General features: G+C 43.0%; 2 protein-coding genes across 2 annotated transcripts in view; one reads left to right on the plus strand and one right to left on the minus strand.

Moving 5' to 3' along the window:
* Window positions 1-498: 498 nt before the first annotated feature.
* LOC134457189 (transcription factor-like 5 protein) lies at window positions 499-6,168 on the plus strand. Its single transcript, XM_063209055.1, has 7 exons — window positions 499-837; window positions 1,943-2,644; window positions 2,879-3,038; window positions 3,195-3,357; window positions 3,499-3,688; window positions 4,346-4,487; window positions 5,256-6,168. The coding sequence occupies exons 2-7, from the start codon at window positions 1,944-1,946 to the stop codon at window positions 5,385-5,387; spliced, it is 1,488 nt and encodes a 495-aa protein (XP_063065125.1). The 5' UTR covers window positions 499-837; window position 1,943; the 3' UTR covers window positions 5,388-6,168.
* A 248-nt stretch (window positions 6,169-6,416) lies between these two features.
* The window catches only part of col9a3 (collagen, type IX, alpha 3), a 42,231-nt gene continuing 22,554 nt past the window's right edge, over window positions 6,417-26,093 (minus strand). The window contains exons 14-32 of the mRNA XM_063209053.1: window positions 25,983-26,036; window positions 24,943-24,996; window positions 24,725-24,778; window positions 24,559-24,612; window positions 24,252-24,305; window positions 24,066-24,119; window positions 23,663-23,707; window positions 23,258-23,311; window positions 22,939-22,992; window positions 16,215-16,268; window positions 14,953-15,024; window positions 12,275-12,310; window positions 11,940-11,984; window positions 11,759-11,791; window positions 10,237-10,383; window positions 9,613-9,667; window positions 8,850-9,032; window positions 8,280-8,357; window positions 6,417-7,656 (exon numbers count right to left, since the gene is read on the minus strand). Of these exons, the coding sequence (XP_063065123.1) occupies window positions 7,472-7,656; window positions 8,280-8,357; window positions 8,850-9,032; window positions 9,613-9,667; window positions 10,237-10,383; window positions 11,759-11,791; window positions 11,940-11,984; window positions 12,275-12,310; window positions 14,953-15,024; window positions 16,215-16,268; window positions 22,939-22,992; window positions 23,258-23,311; window positions 23,663-23,707; window positions 24,066-24,119; window positions 24,252-24,305; window positions 24,559-24,612; window positions 24,725-24,778; window positions 24,943-24,996; window positions 25,983-26,036 (1,365 nt within the window). The 3' untranslated portion in view covers window positions 6,417-7,471. The remainder of the gene's footprint in view (window positions 7,657-8,279; window positions 8,358-8,849; window positions 9,033-9,612; window positions 9,668-10,236; window positions 10,384-11,758; window positions 11,792-11,939; window positions 11,985-12,274; window positions 12,311-14,952; window positions 15,025-16,214; window positions 16,269-22,938; window positions 22,993-23,257; window positions 23,312-23,662; window positions 23,708-24,065; window positions 24,120-24,251; window positions 24,306-24,558; window positions 24,613-24,724; window positions 24,779-24,942; window positions 24,997-25,982; window positions 26,037-26,093) is intronic.

The raw sequence follows: 26,093 nt of genomic DNA on the forward strand, positions 1-26,093 counted from the left end.
TTTGACCATTTCATGCACAGTGTCCCTTTTAAAGTATGAATATATGGAAAGTGCAATTTCCCCAGTATGCTAATAATGAATATTAAGAATGCGATGCGGAAAAAAAAACTTTCATGAAAAAGGTATGTGAAAGGGCAACATGAGTTCTGGAAATAGGCTACTGAAAATATTAGACAGTGCACCTTTAACAATGGCTGACCTGTCTACCACCCATTGCAAAACATTGTTTTAGTTAATCAGTAATTGCGTAACATTAAAACATCTTTGAAATGATGTCTTGGGCATTAGTAGGCCTAGGCATATTAAGGATGGATTACGCCTTTCCTCCTGGTGTCTTCATAGTGTGTGCAAAATGCGAAAGTAAATCTGTCTGCACTGCAGTCAACTGTAGTCAGTTTTCCTCCAAATGTCAGCCAGCAGACTATAGGGCCCTCGAACCAGGGCTATCTACCAGAGATGGTATGTGTAACAATTAGAAGGGGAGTAACTTTGTATCTACGGCCACTAAGGTTATGGTTGTACACCGGCTGTGCTTTTTTAAATTATTATTATTGAAAGAAGATTGCAAAATTACCAATGCAATGTGAATCAAACATACAAATAACAACTATACATCCATAAATGTAGAACATCTGCAGATGTGTGAAACACAACCAGCTGTGCTAGCTCTGACTCGAACTATACATGACGTCATCACGCCATAATCACAAATTTGCCGCCTCCTTGTGAAGTGGCAGTTGAGTTGAGGAGGTTGAACTTCTTCCACGGAAAGTGGCTGACTAGATCCTTTCCTTTCCTACTTGATTTGCACAAAAAAAACCAAAGTGTGCCAGCCAGGTGAGAATCTTGAGTGTACATTTCTTGGTTGTTTATTCAGCAGGTGTAAACCTTCATGCCAATCTGGTCAATTATGCCATTATCAAAAATCTCAGCTAAGATACTGGCGGTTGCCATGTTATTTGCTAACATTTGCTAGCTTTATAAACGTCATCCTGCATCTGTGAATTATTAATCGCTACATGAATTGATCTTCGAAGTATTCTTGACATTTGAAGGACCAGTTGTCATCGGAAAGGAATATAATGAAGATTGGTATCATGTCATCTAACAAACAAGAACTCTGGAAATTCTGGTGACAAAGTTCCAACTAAAGTGCTCGTGTATGTTTGCTAATCTTGAGGGCGTTTTAGCAGCGGAGCCCCTCAATGGAGCGTTAAATAAACCCTGTCTGTTAATATTATCTGGGGATTGGGTCAGGGTGAGAGAATCTTCAATTTGTATACGTTGTAAACTGATTAAGCAGTCAGAAGATCTCAGAATGAGCGGTAAGTCACCCGGTCTTCTTCCAGTTGTGACAGGCTTCAAGTTTCCGCTGCCATTTTTTTTTTTCCACAGTGGTGTTGTCATAACTTTATTCCCGCTCACACATTCGCATTCAGCTGTCTATGGACGATTGAGACTCGGATATAATATGTATGTTTATAAACACACACATCCATTAATATCCAAGCCCAACTCCAGTCTCAAAATATACGAACGAAAACACAGCTGTGAAAACACAGCTGGTGGTAGCAGCTATGATTATGGCTGACATTTAATTAAATTGTGTCAGAAACAAATATTGTATTAGTATGTAGACAGTGAGTGGGAGGTAACAAAAACGTTAAACCACTGGACATAAAGGTTTTCTTTTGATGAAGTTCGGGGCAGATCTTTACCTTTACATTTGACGTCGTCTTTGACTCTTAAGATGTAGTAGCCCATCCTGTCCCTCTGACAACTGCCCTTGGTCAGTGACAGTTAACAGCTGGCTCAATTAATCTTCTCCATGTCTGTGTCTCAAATGGTGATTGCCACTTTTTTGTCCGTTTTGAACTATGTATTATGTTAGATGTATCCGTGAAGTTTATTGTTTGTTGTGCATTCTCCTTTTTGTCTACAGAATGACCTCATCTCTTGCTTGTAAAGCAGTTCATGTGTCACCAAGTGGCCAGTACACTTCTGATCCAGTCAGCGTGATCGTCAGCCAAAACGACTGTGTTTCCAGCGAGCAAGGCCAGGTTTCTGAATTCAGCCTGTTAGAAATGACAGAAGTGGAGTACACACACCTGCAGCACATCATTCAGTCTCACATAGAAGCCCAAGCTGCTGAGCAGGAGGCACCTTCAGATACCAGGACAAATTCAGCCATGTACACTAGTGAGAGCAGGGGATCCAACCGACAGCCTGGTGATGCTGAATACACATCTAACACGTCACAACCCTCCAGCTCACCTGCAGGCCAGGCCGATACACAGTCATCCTCTTGTGATGTGCAGTTTTCCATTTCGGGTGCGCCGCAAGAAGGACCCATGGACATCCAGGAGATCAAGATGGTTTTGGTCAGTGATCCCAATGAGGATGTCAACACTGGGGAGAGGACACCAACCACCTGCGGAGAGGTCCCCGGCTCCGTCCTGGCCAAGGTCAAATGTGCCATAGAGGCGTCCAAGGAGCGTGTTGAGACCTGTGAGAACAGAAGCGTCCCTGTGCCCTTGGAAACCAGACCTAATCCCCCCGCACGGGTTCGCTTGGAGAAAAGATTCAACTGCAGCCCCTGTGACGTGTCCAGGCAGCAGGACTCTCAGTCAGCAGCTCTTAACACGTAAGTGCCATTACTTGGCATTACATTTTCCTAACCACTTGCATGCTGTGATTTAATACATTTAAAAACAACATATGCATGACACAAAAAGAGATTCTTCTCGCTGTTGATTGATTGAAGTTGACTGACAACTTGTTCCAAATTTCCAATGTTTTTCCAATGTTTGTAATGGTTGGTGTATACAAATGTATTTTATAATATCTAAAGCCATTATTTTCCATTCTGTCTTTCAAGGCTACTGACAATCCTGCAGCATTCCACCGAAGCCACTGGGATAGCCACACACTCACAGACAGACAAGTGGATCAAGCCCGAACGCAACTCCAACATTGAAAGCCCCTATCCATATGGAGGGAATTTCTTCAACCCCATTGGCACCACTCGTGGTCATCAGGTGAAAGAAAGGCTGAAACTAATAATAATTAGTTAATAATTAGCAATAATAATTAGAAAATAATATAATAACATAGTAATGCTTGTTAAATGTATTACTGTTGGATGTTTTTTTTTTTTAACCTTTTAAATGTGGCAATTATTACCCAATGGACAGATTTTCGGAGGGATGCCACACATCCATGAAGGTACTAAGCCGTCAGAGCTGATCATCCCCAAGAACCTCCCCTTCAGCTGCAGAGGGACTGACGCCGCTGTCAACCCCCCTTGCTTTGCTCACCCAGACGCCCCAGAGCCCCAAGTGTGTGCCAAGCCTGAAAGTACGTCTCTGAATTCGCACCTGCACATTCCCATTGGCATATGACATAGTAATGTTTTACACTGCACATCCTCTCAAAGCACAAACAAACAAACCTATCCTCATCTTTTCCATTACTTTGTATTTTTTGTCATCTGTTCAGGTGCTATCGGGAAGACGTACACTCTGAAGCGGGCGAGGACCCGTGGTGCCCGTGTCAATGTCCCAGGCATGGTGCCACAAGCTGCAGACCCGCGTGTGGTGGTTGCGGGCAAGCCTGGCAGGAGGATGGGCCCTCCCATGGAGAGCACTCAGCGCAGAGAGCGCCACAACAGCAAGGAACGTGACCGCAGGTACAAAGAGGCATAGTGCCATGGCAGTAGTGGCAAACATCTTTCTTAAACATCTAATTAAGAGGTGTGATACATTTTGTTATTACCTCAATGTAATAAAAAGGGTTCCCACTGGTGCTTGAATTCCTTGAAAATGTGTTGTGAAAATGTGAAGTGTTTTCAAGGTTGTGAAAATGTTTGGTGAAGTGCTTGAAATGTGTGTCAAGTCAAAATCAGTAAGCCAAATAATAGAAATAAATTGTTCAGGTACATCAAAAACTTGAGGAAGTGAGATGTCAGATGGGTTTTGCCATTGGACGCCATAAAATTGATTAGAATGCAGGAAATTGCATCTTAAAAACACATTTTTTCTGGGGGAGGACCCCCACACACCCTTCCCGCAACCTATTTAAAGGTGCTGGAAAATTGAAAATTTGGTGCTTGAAGGTGCTTAAATTTGTTCATGAAAAAGGTGTGGGAACCCTGAATAAAAAAATATATGGATATGATTGCAAGCAGGATGAAGAGTTGTATCACATTCAATCTACTGAGACTTCTCTGCTTTCAAAGCTGATTCAAAAGTGTCCTTTACAGTTAGAAGTCTTGAAAGTGGAGATGTGAACAGTGCATCTTTGCAAATGTGTAAAATCGGTGGATGTTGTTTTGTGTGTCTGACAGGAGGAGGATCCGTGTGTGCTGTGATGAGTTGAATCTGCTGGTGCCGTTCTGCTCTTCGGAGACGGACAAGGCCACCACGCTGCAGTGGACCACAGCCTTCCTCAAGTACATCAGGGAGGTCTACGGCGATTCAATCAAACAGGTATTACTAGACATTATGGCAGAGTGAACTAGTTATAACAGTTTCATGACCGTACCCCTTTCATGTTGTGGGATTTTTTATAATTGAAAATTAATATATTAAGACGTGGCCCCTGTTACGGCCTTTCCCCTCACAGCTTAATTCCGCTCTGCTCTCATTGACTTTGAATGGAGGCGATATCTCGCTTGACGACGCAGAGCTAGCCCTGCTGAGTATCTCATGGATGTATTGGTGACCATGCCCCCAGGACGATTCTCTGCCTGGCAGTGTGCTGTGTGAGGACTAGACGTTATACATTGGCTATTATCAGAATGGCAATGACCTAGTTATAATGCATTATTAAAGATTAATATTGGCCCTACCGTGGGTGATATGGTAGGGCACACGTTTACCACTCGGCCGACCCGGGTTCGATTCCCGGTCCGGGTCCTTTGCCGGTCCTTCCCCATCTCTCTCTCCCAGCTCACTTCCTGTCTCTCCTCTGCTGTCCTGTCTCGCGGAAACCAATGGAGACTGAAGGGCCCCAAAAAACTACTTAAAAAAAAATAATAATTCTAATATTGTTGTTAAGTGTAGTACTTTTAAGCAGTTAAAGCGTTCCACCGATGGAAAGGTGGGCACTTTGATAGTGAACAAAAGCATTAGATTCTGCACTAAAACATTCTGAAATACAGAATCAAGTAAGCAAATGCATTGTGAAAAATAGGTTATCTTCAGTAGACAGACATGTCAAAGCTTTTCATCCTCATCCCCCTGCCTGTCTCCCAGGACTTTCAAAGCACCTTCTGTGGCAAGACTGGAATGCGGATTAAACCCAGCGCTAGTGCCACAACTACAGCCCACCACACTCAACAGGCAGAGATGGAGGCACAACAGCAAAGCACATCCTTACATCAGTGACTGGACACCGCATACATCTAGACTTGTCTTAACCCACCACAATCTATTCTTGTACGATCTTAATTTATTTGTGTTCCCCAAAATCTATACTTGTGTCTTGTCACCATTATCATTTAAACTTTTCGTGTATATCAAGTCTCGACTTTTTCTTGTGGAGGAGCAAAAGGGGGAACTGTGAAATTGTTTGTGGTTTCATTTGGTGACTATTATTTAAAATAATATATCTGTGTTCTTATTGTATGCAAAACAATGGACTGTGGATCAAGTTCTTTAAGGGGACAGCTGTTTTTAAAGTCTGTACATGATTGTGAGTTGTCCATAGGGTTTACCTACCTGACTGTAAGTCGTGATGGAAGAGGATAACATTCCTTAGGAGCAGCGATAGGGGGCAGTACTTCTCCATATAAATTCTCATTTTGTACCAGTAGCGATAGAGGAGCTTTTATAAACAGACTGATGCAATTGTTGATACCAGCATTGTTATTGTAATCATACTTTTGTCTTTATTTATATACCCACAGAGAAAATGTATTTATAGAATTTAGTATAATATTTTCCCAGTGGGAGTGCACATATTCTGTTGACACACCTCTGCGGTCTGTAAAAAGTTTGCAATGATGTGTTTTTATTTATAACCACATGGTGAAACTCTTTTCTATTTAAGCAGTTGTTCCAGATTGTTTTATTTCTTAATGTTTCATACATACATACGTTTATTTGTACTTCTGAGTTCACAACTGAAAAACAAATAAAATTCCTCTCATTTGTGAGGCAGACTTGAGTATTGCTGTTGTTGGGGTACAGTTCAGCTCATAGACGTGATTACGTGAGATGACTGTTTTACTGAAAAGTGGCTTTATTCAATATTTCTTACAACATGGTGCTATAGCGTCTTACTGTACATACAAGTCACCCACAAATAATAAATAGTATTTAAAATCATGTATATTTAATAGTTACAGCACCAGTACATAGTGGAGATGGTGAAATTTGCCGAAAAAGTGAAAAAGCCCACAATTCGATAGTGACTTACAGTACTTACAGATTCTGAAGCATCTGTAAAGACACTTCCTTGTTTTATTTAGGAACCTTTTTTTCAAGGGGATTTGTTCAAACATGTTTCAAAGAAAAAACAAAACACAGAACAACATTTTTTGTCGTATTACAAAACTAAGCTAACTTGATGAAACGTAAAAAGGGTGGGTGCAGTAATATACAAAATATCTGAACAATCATTTCTTCATGTTTGCACACAAAGCAGGGCTCCTTGGCGTATGTAAGTGTTGCTCATTTTCACTTGTGCTTAATCAGTTTGCATGTGTGTTGGCCCATACTCTGAGGTAAAACTTCTGGTGGAAGTGCGTTAAAAAACAAAACCTTTGAAGTGTGTATTTACTGTCGTAGCACCTTGGTGAAAAGTAAACCCGCCAAAAGTCACTGCAATAAAACTAAAGAGCGCTTCAGAGAGACTTCAGAAGGCATAATACAATGTACGGAACAAATGACATTTTTTTTTCAGGTTTTGTCTTTTTCTCTTTTTTTGAACACATACATATACAAGATGTTGGGTTTGGAATGGTTGGTAACCACTTCATTCTTCTCCTTTTGGTTGCGCCGTCTTTTTCTCTTGTGTGAAGTACACCTGTGCTGGCATTCGGAGCGTGGTTGATGGAGTATCGCTCCTGTTAAGATTTTTAAAACAAAACAAAAACAAACAAACAAAAAAAGGACTTGCTCCTTAGTCCTCTTCTGGGATGGATGATGCTCCATTTCAAGTCTCACTTTTCCAGGCCTGTTCTTTCCAACTTCCATGTTTTTTTTCTGGTTTACTTCCATGATCTTTTCCCTCTTATAAAATACATTAAAAAACATTTTGTTATTGTCCCTATTTGGCTTTTAAGAAAAATCCAAGTGACCTCTGTCTTTTCTTCTTGAACTTGGCTCACTCAGCTGTCTCCTCTCCCTAGGTGGGGGGATCTCCAGGCTTGGGATGGGGAGGGGTATCAGTGGGGTTTGGGGGGGTGTCAGGAGAGGGATAAGGGATGAGGGTGGTGTGAGGTGAGATGAGGTCGGAGGGTGACTGTCTAATGGTTCTTGGGATTGTGGGTCTTCCCGGCTACTGAGGCCCCGTGGCAGGCGGACGTGTCACAGATTCCAGGTGGGCCCTGGTGCCCGGTGCGGCCCGTTCTGCCAGCCTCTCCTGGCTCTCCGGCGTCTCCCGGGGCTCCGTCCCGGCCGTCCTTCACAATGCCATGCACTCCAGGCAGACCTGAAAACCAAGGCACAGGGATGACGCATTTAAAACGGTAACATTAATAAGGTAAACCTCTTGCACTGTACAATCAATAGTTACGTTTCTGTTTGACTTGATCATCCGTTGCTGTACGCACATGTGGGCCCCCATTTAAAACCCACCACTATGAAGTATGGGAACATTTTATGTGTGGCCAAGTGAGGGTTTCGCTGCTGAACGTATGCATTAACCATATGATCAGAAACCCAATTAGTGTGAATGTACTGTACAAATGCAGCATTCTGTGCAGATGTAAAGACACAATCATACTGTATGCAGAGGTGTCAAAAGTCAAAGTAAATTCATGGTGTAAGTACAACAATAGCACATAATATTACATTTGTTGATATTGATATTACAGTTGTTGTGCGAGTGTACTTACACCATGAATTAACACCCGTTAGCCCATGGTACCTAATGAGATACATGGGCTGTCACTGCAAAAACACTACAAATCTAAAAAGAACACTAATTTGATCCACCCAGCACAGAATTACCGTAGCTGATCGTAAGACACGTACACAGGTCTACTGTTTACTCAGATAAGTTGCCTTGTTCTTTTTTTCACTTTTACTTTTGACATCTCTGACTGCACGTACCTGGATCTCCCTGGTCACCAGGTGGGCCATCGATGGCCTTGCCAACGGTTCCCTTGTCTCCCTGCTCTCCAACATCACCTGTAAAATATCACACAGATCACAAACAGTTAATATGAAACCTGGCGCACACAAACAAGAAACGCTCAGCAAAACATAACAGCATTAATGTTTTACACTCAACTTGTTGTTATTGTTATTAGCTATATTTTAGCATAGAAATCTTTCAAATGATTATTTTAGCCAATGCATTAGTTGCACTTTCACACCAACAGCAAATGGTACACAACAAGAGTCCATTAGCACCAAAAGCTCTTTGTTCGATCTGTTTGTGTTGGCGTGACACTGTCGATCAAACTCAGATGTGCATTAAATCAAGCAGACAGAGACCTCAGTCCACTTCATTCCAGACCAACCACAAACATAAACTGAAGCTGAAACTGCAGCCTGTACGCTACTATTTAGCTGTCTGGTGCAAACATCAAACAATCAAACTAGTGGCCTAAAGAAAGTGCCCTCGGTCTGCTTCGCTTTGTTTGTGTGTGTGTGTGTGCATGTTTTTTTTTCAGTCACCTCTGGGACCGGGGTTTCCCAGCTCTCCGGGCAGGCCTCTGTATCCTGGGGCTCCACGGGCTCCTGGGTGTCCGACGGAGCCCAGCTCGCCAGGCTTTCCAGCGGGGCCGGGAGGGCCAGGGCGGCCCACTGCTCCTGGAGCCAGCGGCCTCCTCAGGTTGGCTGCCAACTGAGCAATCTGGTCTGTGATCATCAGCGAGAGAGAAAACAAAACAAGAGCCCTGAATTAATCAGATGAACGAATAGATGTATAAAAACAAAACAGAGCCCCAAATGAATATAAGATGAGGCTTGAGGTTTTAAAGTTACTAGGGATGCACCGATACAATTTTTTCAAAACCGATACAAGTACATTAATGTGTGTACTTGCCGATACCGAGTACCGATACCGATACCTTTTACCACCAACATACAATGAAAATAAATGCATGGCCTTGTTTTTTTCCACCTGTGATATTTTTATTGTCCATTTCCATGTAGATTTCAATGTAAGTAAATGTGAGGTGGCACTTTTTTCCCATGCTGCTTTCAAGTCCACAGAATGTGACGAGATTTTGCCTTGTTTCGTGTAATAGTATCGTGCCTGGTATCGGCAAGTGTTTGACGAGTACAAGTACGAGTATAATGAGCAAGTATCTGTGCCGATACCGAAACCAGCATCGGTATCGGTGCATCCCTAAAAGTTACTGCTTAAGTTTCTGTTACTGTAAGTTACTGGTTAAGTGTCACTGCTGCTCATGGAGAACAGTGCAGAAGATCTCACCATCGATCATGGATCCACACAGCTCTCGGATGTGCTGCTCACTGGCCAATTTTCCCTATTAAAGCAGGAGAAGCGGAGGAGACAAAGCATGAGAGACAATTAAAGAATCTCTACTATTGAAGAAGTTGTACTGTAAGTAACTTCTCTCTACATTTTGATGACGTCCCTACAGATTATTTTGACTACTTGTAGGACTGGATAATCAGGCGCCCTGGGTATTCAATTACAATTAATCAATCTCTACTATTGAACAAGTTGTAAGTAATTCTCTCTATGTTTTGATTACGTCCCTACAGATTATTTTGACTACTTGTGGGACTGGATAATCAGGCGCCCTGGGTATTCAGCGGCGCATCCCTCACTTTTCAAACACCTAATTAGGCACTACAATGCGTGAGTACTGCAAAGCAAGTTATGAAATCAAACATCAGACTACAGTTGTTGTTTACCATCTATACATCTGTACTGTCAACACATTCATTAGGTAATAAAAACTACAAGAAGCTAGAAGCAAATAATCCAAAAAGCAACATTGTTGCACACAGTGTCATTTAGAGTCATGTTCATCCGACTAAAGAAACACAGATTTTAAGGGAATTATCTGGTTGTGGATGGATGGCTTACGGGCACTCCGTTCTTTCCAGCGACACCGGGCAGGCCTTGCTCGCCCTGCAGTCCCATAAGGCCTGGCTTTCCTGGGGCTCCCCTGGCTCCCATCTCTCCCTGGGGGCCCGTCACGCCCTTGGGGCCCAGCTCACCACGCTTGCCAGACTGCCAATCAGAATGCATCACAACATCACAAATCAGAAAACTTCAGGTTCGACCATCAGATCAGTTGTATAGGCAATGAAGGACAAGGCCACGCATACTCAAGCTGTTTGTTTGTATTGTGATTGATTTGTTCTGTAGATTGTATTGGAGATTAATTCAATTGTTATTGAAAAAACAATGGAATCTGCAAAATAATTCCTGCAACCATACTGGATAAAAGAGTTAAAAAAAAAAACATTTACATAACACATTCTGGTATTTTCATTGAGCACCGACCTTCGTCGCTATTAAAACAATGAACATAAAATTAAAACGGTGCCCTTGCTGCCCTCTGTCAGACATACTGTTGTTGAGTCAGTGCTAAGACAGAGCCATCACATCAGTGTTAAGCCCTTATCATGCCTAAGCTCGCTCCACAGGAGTGGGAAGCTTAGTTTAACAGTGTGTGTATAACTAGGGGCAAAGGGGTAAAGGGAAGCCCCACGATCAGGGCTGGGGTTATTAGGGGGTGCAGGGGGGCATTTCCCCCTTAGCGCAGGGCTTGTCTGTATGGGTGGTTGGGGCCGTATAATGACATTGGCAAGCCGTATAGGGGGGGGGGGGTTGCTATCAGTGTTTTTTGCCCTGGGACCCACGGTGCAATTGTTCCGCCACTGCCCACAATCCAACAAACGAGTGCTCATCTTCGGCTGCCATCTTGCACAGGAGTGGGCGGCCGCATGTGGCGCTCTCAAAGGATAATTAGGTCGAGAAAGAAGCGGCATGAGACAGAGCAAAGTAGCGAGCGCCACACATCACAGTGCCTGCAGTAATTACATTAATTGAGCAGAGAGCTCCGCTAGCATGTTGCATGATCCTCACCACTCCCCTCCACTTTGTACTTCTCCCCTCCTCCTCCCCTCCACTTTCCACCTTCCTCCTCCCCTCCCGTGCAGCTTTGGTCCCCTGACGGGCTTTGATGAAATTGTGTTAAAGAAAGCTAAAGAAGCAATCCATTAAGGATAATTTAATCCAGTTAAACCTGGAATGTGCCCCAGAATCGTTGTGAATTGCTTCCCAAGGCAGAGCCCTCAGAGGCAGATGGTGAGGGGCTAAACACCTGTGAAATACCCGCCGCGTTCGATTTGAGGGCAATTGTGTATTTCATTAAAACGGGTGGCGGCGTTTGGTGTGGATGTATTGTGTGCACCTGGATGTGTTTCTGAGAGAGCAGGTTTCAGATTATTGAGTGTGTGCATTTGTAAGTGCATGTGCATGTGTGTGTGTGTTTGAGTGCATATATGAGTCAGTGTGTGTGTGCGTGTGCGTGTGCGTGTGCGTGTGCTTGTGCTTGTGCTTGTGCTTGTGCTTGTGCGCATGTAGATGAAGTACACACCTCTCCTTTTTGTCCAACTGGACCAAATGGACCCTGAAAACATGAGAAATTAAAAGTTTATAGCACCATCTGTACTTTAGTCAGATCATTGCATTTTCCTTGAAATCAATGAAGGCATTCAAATCTAAAAATTAAACCTGAAATTCCACTTCAAATTTAAAAAAAAACCTGTATGACTTACAGGCTCGCCATTCTCTCCTGGAAGACCATCACTTCCGGCCACACCCTGAAGGAGAAAAACCACATGAGAAAAATACATAACCTAATAGACAGGCGTATTTTGGGAAATTTTAAACTGACATTTCAGGTGACCCCATTTGAATTCCAGGCGACCACATATGGGACCCCAATCCCAAGGTTGAAAATCACTGCTTTAAGGACAAGGGTCAGACTGAGGTCATGGTTGCTTTGATATTGATTACATGAAATGGGAACAACAACAACAACAACAAAAAAGCAAAAAGAATAAAAAACTAAAAGCAAACATATAAAACCCCCAAGGAAACCATATCTTACCATATCTCCTTTAGACCCAGCCGCTCCAACAGGACCCTGTTAGTAATGGATGAGAGAGAGGGGGGAGAGAGAGAAGGAGAGACAGAATAAATAGTGAATACATTTGAGGCAGGAGTGAGGAGTGCGGCCCTTTCCTGCCGGTGGTCGGTCAGTTCAGTAGTGTAGTGTAGTGTAGTGTAGTGTAGCGTGGTGGTGGGTGAGTGGAGAGCAGAGGGGAGCTCCACAGCTCAGGAGACCTGATGGCTGCTGCATAAAGGTGGGCTTTGTTCCCCACCAGACTCCCCTGAACAGGAGGCGGCTTTGTTAAGAGCCAGAGCTACCTCTCCTCTCTTTATCCTCTCCTCTCCTCTGGCTGCTTTATGAAAACACAGCTCTGGGGAGATTACTTTTGGAGGGGCGTTAGAGAGTATGGGGGGGGGGGGTGTCATGTTTTTATTCATGTTTTATGTGCTTTCTGTGTGTGATGTGTTATCTTGGGCATTTGGACTCAGATCTCTGGATGGCGGCCATGTTTGTCTGAGCATATGTGGCTAATATCTGGTGGTGGTATACTGTATGTGTCGGCTGGCTATTCATGTGGCTGATCATCATTATCGTCTCCTTTTTTTCTTTTGGGTTGAAGGTCAAATATCAAACTTTCAGTGTACAATTGCTGAAACTAAAAGTTTAAGCATGTCTACGTATGTGGTTGGGACCAACGTTGCTTGCTCCCGTCTTGCTAGACTGAGAGAGGACAAACCATTGTTTCACACATGCATAAAACTATAATACTAGAATATAACTATCAGATGCAATAGAAATGTGTAAGTGTGTTTAGGAGGATATGTACAGTATAACTACCTTGACAGTACTACTTGAGCTACTCCAATTGAGCAAAATTAAGTTTGCATGATAATAATTGAATTGTTTTGTTACTCATTGCTGCATGTTGGCATGCATTTGTACTTTGTTTTCAATCAACTGTAATGGACACAGCTGTGTGTAAAAAGCATCTTGTTGCTACAGTACAATACAGCCATTTAAATTCTTGATGATGATGATGACGACGATGTGAAAGTACTTCAGGAAGGAAGACAAGAGAAGCAAAGTAATTGACTGGAGGAATCAGTGGAACCATATTAGAGGTTTGTTCCCAACGCAGCGGTTGATTGGCACAACACTAATTAGTGCCTGTGTGGATAATGACTCGAAACTATTAGTAGCATGCAGCCTGCTTTGAATGTGTGTTCAGGGCCGCTGACAGCTTTGGCCGAGCCCTAGGACGAAAGTATTTTGACAAGGCCCCCCACTCAGTTCATACTTTGGGCCCTGGGCCCAGGATGCCTGACCAATTGGACCCTCCCTGGCGCATTTCCTTTGTGTGTTTGTGTGTTTCTCTCTCACATGCACATAAATGACACAGATGTTTGCATGTGGCACAGTTTAATTGGTCTTACTGTTACACTTCCTCGTCTTTTTAAAAATAGGCTGCACATATGGCTCTGCATAACAGCCTCTTAATTTGAATGTTCATTTTATTTTCATTTATATGCTGTATGTAATTCTTTTTTTTTATCCCTCTGGATATAAGCATGAATAAAACATTTGTGTTTTACATAATGGGTTTTATTTTTAATGATACGAATCACTCTAGCTGAAATGAATTTTAAATACCCACCATGTGCGTGTTTAAATCAATCATTTAAATGACGATGTGCAATTAAGAGAGTTTGGCAGCTATTTTAAGAGGAACAAGCAGTGATATTGCCACAAGTCATAACATTTTAAAATACATAAAAAAACATTTTTTTCATCATGTGGAATAAAATAAACTATCTGTCGAGCTGTACGTAGCGGCTAAGTCTGTGCCAACCCTTGCGTCAAATGTCCTTTTGTGCTCCTCGGAGCCGTGACGTCAGTCGTCATTGTCCTGAGACTGCGCCCCTGTGGCGATGACTTTCTATCACCTTACTTTGTAAGCACCCTGATTGGACTCTGCACGTCACTATCTACCTTCAGCGCAGGGCTGGACTGGCAATCTGGCACACAGGGCATTTACGCAGTGGGCCGACAGTCCCCAGGGGCCGCTGCTGTTGTTATTATAGTTTGTTTTCTTTTGTTATTAGAAGGGACTGGCCTACAGTCTAGAGAGGGTGGCTCATTGGTCCATATTCAATGTATAGAAAGTGGACCGAGTCTAGCAGGATATAACACAGAAATGTCTTGTACTGTATGTGTGATTGTCCAGTTTTGAGCCAAAAGAAATGCCTTGGTGTGTTTTTTGGTTCCAGCTCAGCCCTGCTCCAGTGTCTAAGCTTTTTAGTATGGGAATCAGCATTTATTCCCCTGCCCTATTCAGCTGCTCTTATTTCCATGACAATATACACATTCTAAGAGCCACCAATCCAGACAATCAAGGAGCGGTGTTACCAGGCGCACGTCTACATGTCTTTCATCCTGTCCACTAAAAGTGGACAATGCGGCAAGCCAAGCATTCAGCCTCAAAATGGAACACTTTTTTTTTTTACACACAAACCTTTAGTCTGAATGTCTTAGGACTGGTGAAAAAGGCTCAACATTGGTCACATTTGCATTGCGATGGATTCATTTCTTTTGGGTTCACTTGTTTGACAAAAAGAATGCAAGAGAACTACGCAGATGAGTCACAAAGCCTACATCTGTCACATCACTCAACTCACCCGCTCACCAAACCCTCCCCTGATTCCGGTTGGCCCGGGAAGGCCTGGGTCTCCGATGGCTCCTTTTGGTCCCTTTAGACAGAGAAATGTCATTTCAGAAACACTCATCGCTAACTCAACAGTTATAAGTCTATTGAGGCATTGCGGTGGTATAATCAAGTCAAAATGTAATTATAAGCCACTGGACTTTCTTTTTGTAAGATAATCGCAAGTCCAGTGGCCTTCAACTAAAGTCTTTTGAGTAAGTTGCCCTGAATGAGTGGCCATCTTCAAAGGCATGTGACATTGTCAACTACAGGGAATACAGTAAATAGATAGGACTAATGGATATTGCTATTTCATGTTCTATTGGTCATTGAGTTGTTCAGTGTACATATTCAGGGTGCGATTTGTAGGGGGGATGGAGGGGATTGTCCCCTCTTCTGGTTTTGATATCACTTTTTCTACATGATTTTAATTACAGTTTAATGTAACTATATTGCTTAAAATCTGAAATGTAGGCCGATCCCCCCTTTCTGTTTCTTCAACAAATGGCACCATGGACATACTGCAGGCAGGGCTGTGGTTACCTACTGCTGCTCTCAACCTTTGGCTTCGTACCTGCAGCCGACCCACAGCCATGCCCTACACAGTATCATAAGAACAAGCCCCTCATCTTCTATTGCTTAAAGTAGAGTTCAGCAAAAAATGAGTTGCGCTCTTGACACAAGTCCTTTTAGCTCTGGTGCGATGGTCAAGTAGACATAAACTGTTAGCAGGGGTGACTCGCACACACACATCCCACCATAAAGTGACATCCCACCATTTCTTTTAAAAATGTGCTTCTTTGACTCTGGGGACTCAACTTGTACCAAATAGGTCCAGCTCGTCCAGCTAGCAACTAGCTGCTGGTCCCATTGGATTCAGTGATAACATGCTAGCTTGTAACTAGGAGTAATATAACCAGACTCAGAGAATGGCTAGAAGAACAGGACAATGGTAAAAGCTAATTTATTTAGCTCCAGGGGAGGTGGGAAATGTGTATATTTCCAGAAATGGTGCAACTGTGGATGAAACGTTGACCAGCACCATAACTACAAATGATTTCCTTTATTTGACATAGATACAAGATTACTAAACATAAAATGTGAATGTACCAGAATTAGCCAATTTCATATCTGGATTGTAGGCTGGATTGTATAGCTAACAGTTTAGACCCAATAATGACATCTCATTATCCAATGTATCCATAATCATGCACCTCATAGTAGATTGTACTGTACCTGGTAGCCCTTGCTGCCCTCCACACCGGTGTTTCCGACTAGTCCGAGGCCACCCTATAAACACACACACACACACACACACACACACACACACACACACACACACACACACACACACACACACACACACACACACACACACACACACACACACACACACACACACACAAAGAGAGCACCGATGAAGCCTGATCACAGAGGATGGTCGGACATGGAGGACACACATTAGCAATTTTCTGTTATTAATTCGAGGCCTCTTCTGTTACTGGTTTCTGTCTTTTCTTGTCGCTCGCATATTCTCAGTCATTTCATCATTTTTTTTAGTATGAGAGGCTGGCAGGATGAAAGACAAATTATGTAATGTGCTGTGCTATTACTCCCTCTGGATGTGTGAAATGTGTTCTTAACACCCAGAAGCTTGCTTGCGTGTGCTCTCTCTCTCCCTCCCTCTCCCTCTCTCTCTCTCTCTCTCTCTCTCTCTCTCTCTCTCTCTCTCTCTCTCGCACACACACACACAGACGCTCTCTCACACTCTCTCTCTGTCTCTCTCTCTCTCTCTCACTCACTCTCTCTCTCTATCTCTCTCATAGCCACTATATATATATATATATTTTAGCTCAGTGTGGTATGTGCCTAATAATAAAAGAGTGGCCTGTGTGAATGTCTGTCAGGTGATAGTGTTGCCTCAGTGAGGCGCTGCTGCTATGGCGGCTGTGTAGCATGTGGTGTGGCTTTAGCTCTCCAGTGATAACGACAGGCCTGGTGCCACTACAGAAATATGTGTGTGTGTGTGTGTGTGTGTGTGTGTGTGTGTGTGTGTGTGTGTGTGTGTGTGTGTGTGTGTGTGTGTGTGTGTGTGTGTGTGTGTGTGTGTGTGTGTGTGTCCGTGGACTGATGATGGAGGACTCATCTACAGTAGGTCAGTGGAGGCTCTAGTCGCTTGTGGGCCCTAGGAGAAGTATAGACAAGGGGGCATTTACCATGGCAAGGCTGATGTTTGGGGGCCCCTACAGTGGACAGTGTTGATGGGGCCTTGTGTAATTGCCTACTCTGCCTATTGGTTAAGTCTGCTCTGGTCCCACTGGCCCTGTTGGACAATGTCAACATGCCGCCAGCGGTGGCTTGGCTTGTTCTAGCTGTATAGCGCAGGTGTCCTCTGAAGTGGTTCATCTTCATCTGACTGCTGCCTCCTCACTTCTTCCATTTGCCGCTGTATTTCTGCACTGTGTGTGTGTGTGTGTGTGTGTGTGTGTGTGTGTGTGTGTGTGTGTGTGTGTGTGTGTGTGTGTGTGTGTGTGTGTGTGTGTGTGTGTGTGTGTGTGTGTGTGTGTGTGTGTATCACTCCTCTGTCTCTTCACTTCTCTCCCTTGCGTGCGCATGTGTGCATGCGCATGTGTGTGTGTGTGTGTGTGTGTGTGTGTGTGTGTGTGTGTGTGTGTGTGTGTGTGTGTGTGTGTGTGTGTGTGTGTGTGTGTGTGTGTGTGTGTGTGTGTGTGGTGTGAATGTGTAGGACAAGATAGACAGAGCAACTGAATGAGGCAGACAAAATGTGAGTTGGTGCTTGTGGGGTACAGTGTTTTTCTCGTTAAAGCATTGAAAAACTAACTACAAGAATTAATGAGAGAAGCAAGTAATAAACCAGGATCTATATATCAGTTTTCCAAGACTAATGAAGGAGAAACTAACAAATGAGTTGAATAAATAGATGAAAAATAAACTATAATAATTCCGATGTGTGTGTGTGTGTGTGTGTGTGTCAGTGTTAATTTCGTCAACCACGACGATGACGAAAATATTTCGTCAACGCCCCTTTTTCCCTTGACGATGACGAGACGATGACGCACTTAAAATTGCCTCAAGCAAATCAAAATATGACGAAAATAAAAATATATTGTCGTCAAGGAGACTAAGACGAGACGAAATTTACAAGCCATGGACGAATGGACATTAAAAATATATAATTATTTATAATTAATTTGTAATTTGTAATTGTAATATAGGCCTAAGTGTCTTGAACTTTCATAGGTGATTGCGCGCTCACTGCTGTGTTGCCTCGCTTGTATCTGCTGGCAGCCAATGCATGGCGCGGCTCAGTCAGTAGTTTCTGTAGCCTAGTAGTTCAGTGAGTCCATTTAAGTTGAGTTTAGGTCCTAAAACATTCCCAGAGAAAGAGAAAAAATAGCCGACGTTGAGAGAAGTGTTCATTTTGAAACATGTTCAACAACCCTCTTATCCATGACGAAGACATGTGTTTCTGCAGTAGGTAATGACAGTCGCGCCAATCCTCCTCTGATACTGTCATTCTAAACCTCCTCGAGCTTCCACTATTCTCCTTTTCACTTAGGCTGTCTTAGCCTGGCGTTCGTTGTCTGTTCTTTTTTTGTAATGTTTGCTATATTTGTTGTTTAACCATATGAGTAGGCAGCAAGCAAATCATGAAGGTCGGATTTGTGAATTTATTTAAATCAGTCACCGCGGGAGCGCGCGCCAGCAGGGGGAAAGTTGGCCTGTCTAAAGTAACAGAGGCACGGCTACTGTAGTCTAGACTAGTTTTGAAAAGAATCAATGGATGGGCGATCGCTAAGGAGTTTTAAACTGTTGAGATTTGAAACTTGTTCTCGTCGAGAGCAACGCTAAAAGACCCAAGGAAGTCGACAGCATTTCCGTGCGTCTTCAGCGTCTTCCTAAGTTCCAAAAACTCTTTCCAGGTCATGCTTATCGAGCCTCGACACCCCCGACAAACAAAGCAGCATTAGTGTTTAAATATTTGTATGTGCGTGTCCTTTCTATCGTCCAGTCTGCATACCCCTGCCTAACTATTTTTCCTGGGACTTTTGCAGGGCATACGAAGTGGGCTCGCGCAATCTATTTAAGCCTATTCCACACATGCCACACGAGTCATTATCGTTCTCGGCTCGCATTGCCAATTGAAAACAAAAACCGCTAACTTGCATAGTCTAACATCAGCAGTATTTTATCTGACTCGTGGTCATCGGGAAGCCACTATCAGGGAGACTTCATGAACTTCATGCAGACTTGGGATGTCTGGTCTTCCCACTGCCGGCAATCTGCAGGCTTTAAGTCCCGCGGTCAGGTGAAGAAGAGCATGTAGCTTCCTCCGTGATCAAACTCAAAATGAAATATAATATGCAGCAGCTTCTAATGCACGAGAGAGAGAGAGAGAGAGAGAGAGAGAGAGAGAGAGCGCAGCCTGCACCTGGATGTGTGTGTGATGCTCTTTTGCTCTATGATGTTGAAATAACTGATTTGGGTTTTGGTGGAAAATTACCAAGTAACAAGGTGAATATTTGCTGCTATAGGCAATATTAGTTATACTTTGTGAAATAACAATAGCCATTGTAGGTTATTTATTTTACACAATATTGACTAAAATGACAAAAAATTGAAATGTTGACTAAAATTTGAAATGTTGACTAAAATGACTAAAATGACTAAAATTTGACTATGACTAAAATTGATTTTCGTCATTTTGACTAAGACTAAGACTAAATTTGGAAGGCAATGACTAAAATATGACTAAGACTAAAATTGATTTTCGTCATTGTGACTAAGACTAAGACTAAATCAAAAAAAGCTGACGAAATTAACACTGGTGTGTGTGTGTGTGTGTGTGTGTGTGTGTGTGTGTGTGTGTGTGTGTGTGTGTGAATAAGTGAGAGAGAGAGAGAGAGAGAGAGAAAATAAGTCTGAGAGAGAGAGAGAGAGAGAGAGAGAGAGAGAGAGAGAGAGAGAGAGAGAGAATACTTAATGCTCTGTGTGTGTGTGTGTGTGTGTGTGTGTGTGTGTGTGTGTGTGTGTGTGTGTGTGTGTGTGTGTGTGTGTGTGTGTGTTTGTGCGTGCGTGCATTATCCCACTACACTATGCACACTTAACAATGTCACCATGTTCCCGTGTTGCTAGGCAACAACAATTTAGCAGCCTTCATCAAATGACTAATCACAAAGAGTAGTTTTCATGAAGCAAATCAAGACTAATTGTCTTTTCTGAACGCTTTCCGAGTGCCAATAGACATGCTGTCATGATGACACCAGAACCTAATCATAGATGGGTCCCGGCACTGCTCAAATCGTGAGAGAATGTTCCTCTGTCGGGAGTGATGAGAAGATCAGGGGAAAACACACAACGATAATTAATATTTGTATATCGAGGGGAAGTCAGCGTAATCATAGCTTTAAATCAAACTTCTTTCATGTATGAGAGGGTTTAAATCTTCATTAAGTGATGTGAGTAATGACAGTAGCATAAATACTGTAGATGCCAGGGTTATTAAATCGCTTATTAAATCATGTGAAGTAATAATATCCTACTAGCAATCCTAGGAATTATAGATGAAACTAATTAATATTATAAAGTGAACAGCTAAACGTGTTAACTTCCTTTGAAGTTGTACTGCAAAAACAAAGCTCATCTCAAAACTGGACAAAAAGGCTGCACTTTCTGTCTGACTGGAGTCATTTGACACACTACTATCCAATTAACACAATAGAAGTGTGTAAAATCAGTAATTGGAATTCATAAACCACCCTCCACACGCATGCACAGGGCAAACACGCACCCACACACGCACGCACGCACGCACGCACGCACGCACGCACGCACGCACGCACGCACGCACGCACGCACGCACGCACGCACGCACGCACGCACGCACGCACACACACACACACACTGTTTACAGTTCTGTTTATGCAGCATGTTAAAAACAGGGCTATATTCATATCTTAGGAAGAGGCACAGTACAATCCCTTCCTAAATCATCAATTCAAGATTTAACTTCTAAGCATTCAACCGATGGCACTGTGTGGCATGAAGCCTAATCCATTGTGACAATCCTCTGTGATATGATGATGTGTTGTGTCACAACTGTCACAAACGTAGTACAATAGAATACAATCAACAAATAAAATGTGCGGCTTGATGGGCAGAATAAATCATGAAACGAGGCACGAGGCTTGATATCTAAAGGGGTATTGCCATGTTCTCGCATCTTGTCTAAGATCAAATGACAAATGCAATGAAACGAAAGGATGGTGTCCAAAGGTAGTCATCAAAGATCCTCAAAAAGCACAGTTTTTTTATCGCTCTTGTAAGAAATAGACTGCACCCATATGACACAAAAATGACGTGCTCCAAAAATAAAAGTTGATGTTTGATAAGTATGATGTACTCCAAGAGGCATTAGGTTTGATGCAAATATATCAGTGACTCATTATGACTTTGTCTGTCTGGGGGGCACTACCATGTTCACTTATCGTCTTGAAGAATAAGTGACAAATGACACTGTCATAGGTTGAGTGATTGTACCCAAAGGTAACAAGATATTCAGATGGGGTTGCTAATGGGATTTTTGATACCAATGCCTCCTTAATAATAATCGTTACTCTCATAACGGCCTGACTAGATTGAAAAGTAAAGTAAAGAGCTAGCCATAACATCCGATACCATGTGTCCATTTCAATATGTAATCTCCCATCCTCCCTTGTGCTTGTTGCCTAGCAATGACGTCGCAAGACGTCATTGACAATAGAAGTTTAATTCAATTTCTCACGAAACACAATTCAAAGGTAATTTTCTCATTTTGCAATCGGAAAGTTGAATGGGGAAAAGTCCCCCAAAAGTTGTTGGGCCCTAGGCTGACAACAGGGTCACTTGTTTTCTCCACTGAGACGGGGTGTCTGCGAAGTACGATGCCACAAGCACAAGGTGAGGACAGGAGATTAGACAATGGGATGGTCCCATAGACCTCATAACTGTTCTGTCTCAGCAGCGTTGGCAAACAAAAAAGATTTTGGTTCAAGTGTCCCTATTGCAAATAGATCACTGAAGTGGTCCTAAATTGTTCCGTCATATTATTAGTATCCCCAATGGTTGATGTGACCAAAATGGGCCACCATCATGTGTACAAAAAAAATATGACCCTCTCTGTAGTCCTTATCCCCCTTATTCCCTAAGAAGAATGACTAGTAGGCTAAATGATTAAACGATGCCCATTAGCTTGTGCCACAGCAGTTCGCTAGTCTTCCTGGGGTCCCAATTCAATGTGTGTGTGTGTGTGTGTGTGTGTGTGTGTGTGTGTGTGTGTGTGTGTGTGTGTGTGTGTGTGTGTGTGTGTGTGTGTGTGTGTGTGTGTGTGTGTGTGTGTGTGTGTGTGTGTCATTGATGATGATGGCAAAGCTGAGGAGACAGGGTGCTCCTGGAACTCTACTGTGTGTGTGGCAGACATGACGGATGTGAAGGCAGGTGGTACACTGGGTACTGTAGGAGGGAAAGCAATTGTTCTGGCCCCTCCAGATTTCCATAATGATGCCATGGTGGCAAGTGTCTGGAGTATGTGCCTCGGGCTTGTTCTGAACTACGATGCATGTGTGTATGCCAGTGTGTATGTGTGTGCGCTTGTTAGACAGACAGAGAGAACTGGAAACTGTGTGTGTGAGAGAGAGGGAGTGTGTGTGTGTGTGTGTGTATGTGTGTGTGAGAGAGAGAGAGAGAGAGAGAGAGAGAGAGAGAGAGAGACAGAGAGAGCGTGTGTGTGTGTGTGTGTGTGTGTGTGTGTGTGTGTGTGTGTGTGTGTGTGTGTGTGTGTGTGTGTGTGTGTGTGTGTGTGTGTGTGTGTGTGTGTGTGTGTGTGTGTGTGCATGCATGTGTGTTTGTGCGTGCGTGCATGTGTCTGTGTGTGTGTGTGTGCGCAGGTGCGTGTACTTACTGCAACTCCCCTGGGTCCAGCCTCTCCCCTCTCTCCTGGAATGCCAATCTCACCCTGCAGGTACAACCACCAGCGCATGAACAAACCAACACATAGAGGCATCATACAGATCCTGCTCAGTAGACTAAGTAGATAGTTTTGGTGGATCACAATGCTTGATGTTTAGTTAGTTAGCATTACAATTTACACTTTAGCTGTGTTACATTCGTCATTCGTATGTATTGAGTACTGCACTTCTGATCATGACAAACATAGACAAAAAAAATGATGTACAAAAGAGCCCACCACATGTAGTCCAGCTACAGCATCAGATACATACAGGAATACCTGGCTCTCCAGAGGGTCCCGTCTCTCCCATCTTGCCAGGCTCACCCTACCGTGAGAGGAGCGAGGACACGATAAAGATCCAGAAGACATTCACATTAACACAAAGACAATGATTACTTCCATTACTAAGATGACATGTAAATTACATTCTGTGATGTGCCTTCTTGTTGCAATCGTGTAAATTGATGACATCAATGTTTAATGAAATTTTTGGGTAAGCAATTGTGGCATATTATGTGTCTGTTCCATGGCATGCTCAGAACTGGTTATGTGGTATGTGGCAATGGTCCATCATTGGTGTTGAACTGCTATTTCTCATTCTTCTGAGTGGCTTGTGTCTGTTACAACATAATTATTGCTAATCAACAAAAAAATGTCTCTGATCATCATTACTCACAACGACTCCCTTGGATCCCTTTACACCACCCCTTCCTTGCAGACCCTGTAAGATACAATAACAACACATTACATTACACACATGCAGACGTACCTATGGGAAAAAAATGATAGCGTCTTTTCAGTGCACCAACATTTGATTGTGTCTTGTCAGGGTTTTCACTCAGTGGAACATCTCCAATCATGGATGGAGGACCTCCAACCATGATGGAACATCTCCAATCATGATGGAAGATCTTTGACCATGATGGAAGATCTCCAATTATGATGGAAGATCTCTGACCATGATGGAAGATCTCCAATTACGATAGAAGATCTCTGACCATGATGGGGCTAATCTACCAAAGGGTAGGTTTGGTATTTTGGAGGACAATATTGTGTAAAAAAGATATAGAAATGCTTACAGGCAGGCCATTAGGCCCCTTCTCACCGGGCACCCCACCTCTTCCGGCATCACCCTGGCAACACAAAGAGAAGCTCGATTATTGACATGGCCATCACACTTCACCAGCATGCACGAGGAACACAACAAAGAGTTTGAATGGCATCTTCTGTGTCTCCACGGAAACAGAAAGATGCCCAAAACACACCTTCTCGCCATCTAATCCCTGTGTGCCATCCTTGCCATCTCTGCCAGGAATACCCTGTGGGGAGAGAGAGAGAGAGAGAGAGAGAGCGAGAGAGAGCGAGAGAGACCAAGAGAGAGAGCGAGAGAGAGCGAGAGAGAGGGAGGGAGAGAGAGCGAGAGAGAGAGACAGACAGACAGACAGACAGACAGACAGACAGACAGATAGACATATAAGCAAAGGTGAAGATTTGATTTTCTACTGCTGGGAAAATGCCACACCATTAATTGTGTTTTCTTTCTTGAAGATAAAGAGGTTTTGAGGTTCTTACAGGCTCTCCCTTAGGTCCTGCAGGCCCTGGGATTCCCTTTGGACCGATTTTACCCTGGGAATAAACAAGAAACAGGGACGTTGAGCTGATTTTTTTACCACAAAATTTAGCTTATTTACCACTACATTAACAATGAAAATGTAACAAAAGGGAAAAGCATGCTTACGATCTCTCCTTTAGGTCCTTTGAAACCCTCTGGTCCTCTCTCACCAGTGTCGCCCTGGAATCATCAAATGGCAGACACACAACTTTTTTATTGCTAAGAGTCAGCAAAACATCCACTGGCCTGATAAAAATGATGTATTGTGTGAGGCATCATGTTGGTACCCAGGTAATAATACGTCAAAACAAAACCATAAAGTGCAAACACAAGCAGACACTCACTGTTTTCCCAATGGTTCCAGGAACACCAGACTTCCCTCTGAAGCCAGGCAATCCCTATAAAGACAACGAGGCCGAAACACAGTTTAGCTTAGTATCATCAAAGAACATGGGTTCTCTTCAAGACGCATTAGAAAGCAATCAACGCTAATAGCTTGCTATTAGAGTGAAGCTTCATGGGTAACATTTTAGAATAACAGTGAATAAACACTTTTTTTTTTTTTTACTAATTATCAACAAAACATTTACAAATATTTATAAATGAGTAAGAACTGATGTGAACACAGCACAGCTGCAGTCCTGGAAGTTTGTCTCAACCCATTTTAGCCTAATGACTCGTATGTGTTGTTTAACCTTTGATGCCTGGAAACACATATACGCTGCATTCAGGCTCTTGAGATTTTAGCTTTTTAAAATAAACATGTGGCTATGTTACAGCTGAATGAACACATTCTAATGCAAGATGAGGGTCTTGGGGTTTAAATAAAACTTATTTGATGCTTTTACGTGCATCAGAAGCTAAGATATTTAGGTTTTTATAGGCTGAGGGCAACTTTCCCAACAAGAACATGGGCATTCAGCAGGCGTTTTTGGCAGGTACATCAATGGGTTAAAAGAGCAAAACAGATAAAACCACTGGATATAGAAATGTCCATTCAGCAAACACACATCAAACTCATCCAGTACGACAAGCCACTTCTCACTTTGCTGTGCAGCCATAGGTTGGTTCTTACTCATTTACAAACATTTGTAAATGTTTCGTTCATAATTAGTTCATTAAAAATGTCAATAAAGTGTTAATAACGCTTTTTAAGAGACTGTCATTCCGAAGCGTTACTGCTTCATGACATGTTCTATAACAGGCTGACATTCTTCCATTTTGATACACACACATTTCATTCATGATAACACACTTTTCAACAGCCACTCAACAGTTAATCACCCTTAATCAACCTTATTTCTAGTGTCATATTGTACCAGCATTTGGTAGCTGGTGTCGATTTCCATGCCTGGTGTGTGTTATCACAGATCCGCCTACTCACCCTGTCCCCGACTGCTCCGACTGGGCCTTGCAGACCCCTCAGACCTCTGGGACCCTGCAATGATTTGGAAAAGAGGGGGATTATAGCAGCAGGTAAAAAAAAGCGGTGGCA

The sequence above is a fragment of the Engraulis encrasicolus genome, chromosome 10 (assembly GCF_034702125.1).
Source record: "Engraulis encrasicolus isolate BLACKSEA-1 chromosome 10, IST_EnEncr_1.0, whole genome shotgun sequence".
NCBI lineage: Eukaryota > Metazoa > Chordata > Actinopteri > Clupeiformes > Engraulidae > Engraulis > Engraulis encrasicolus.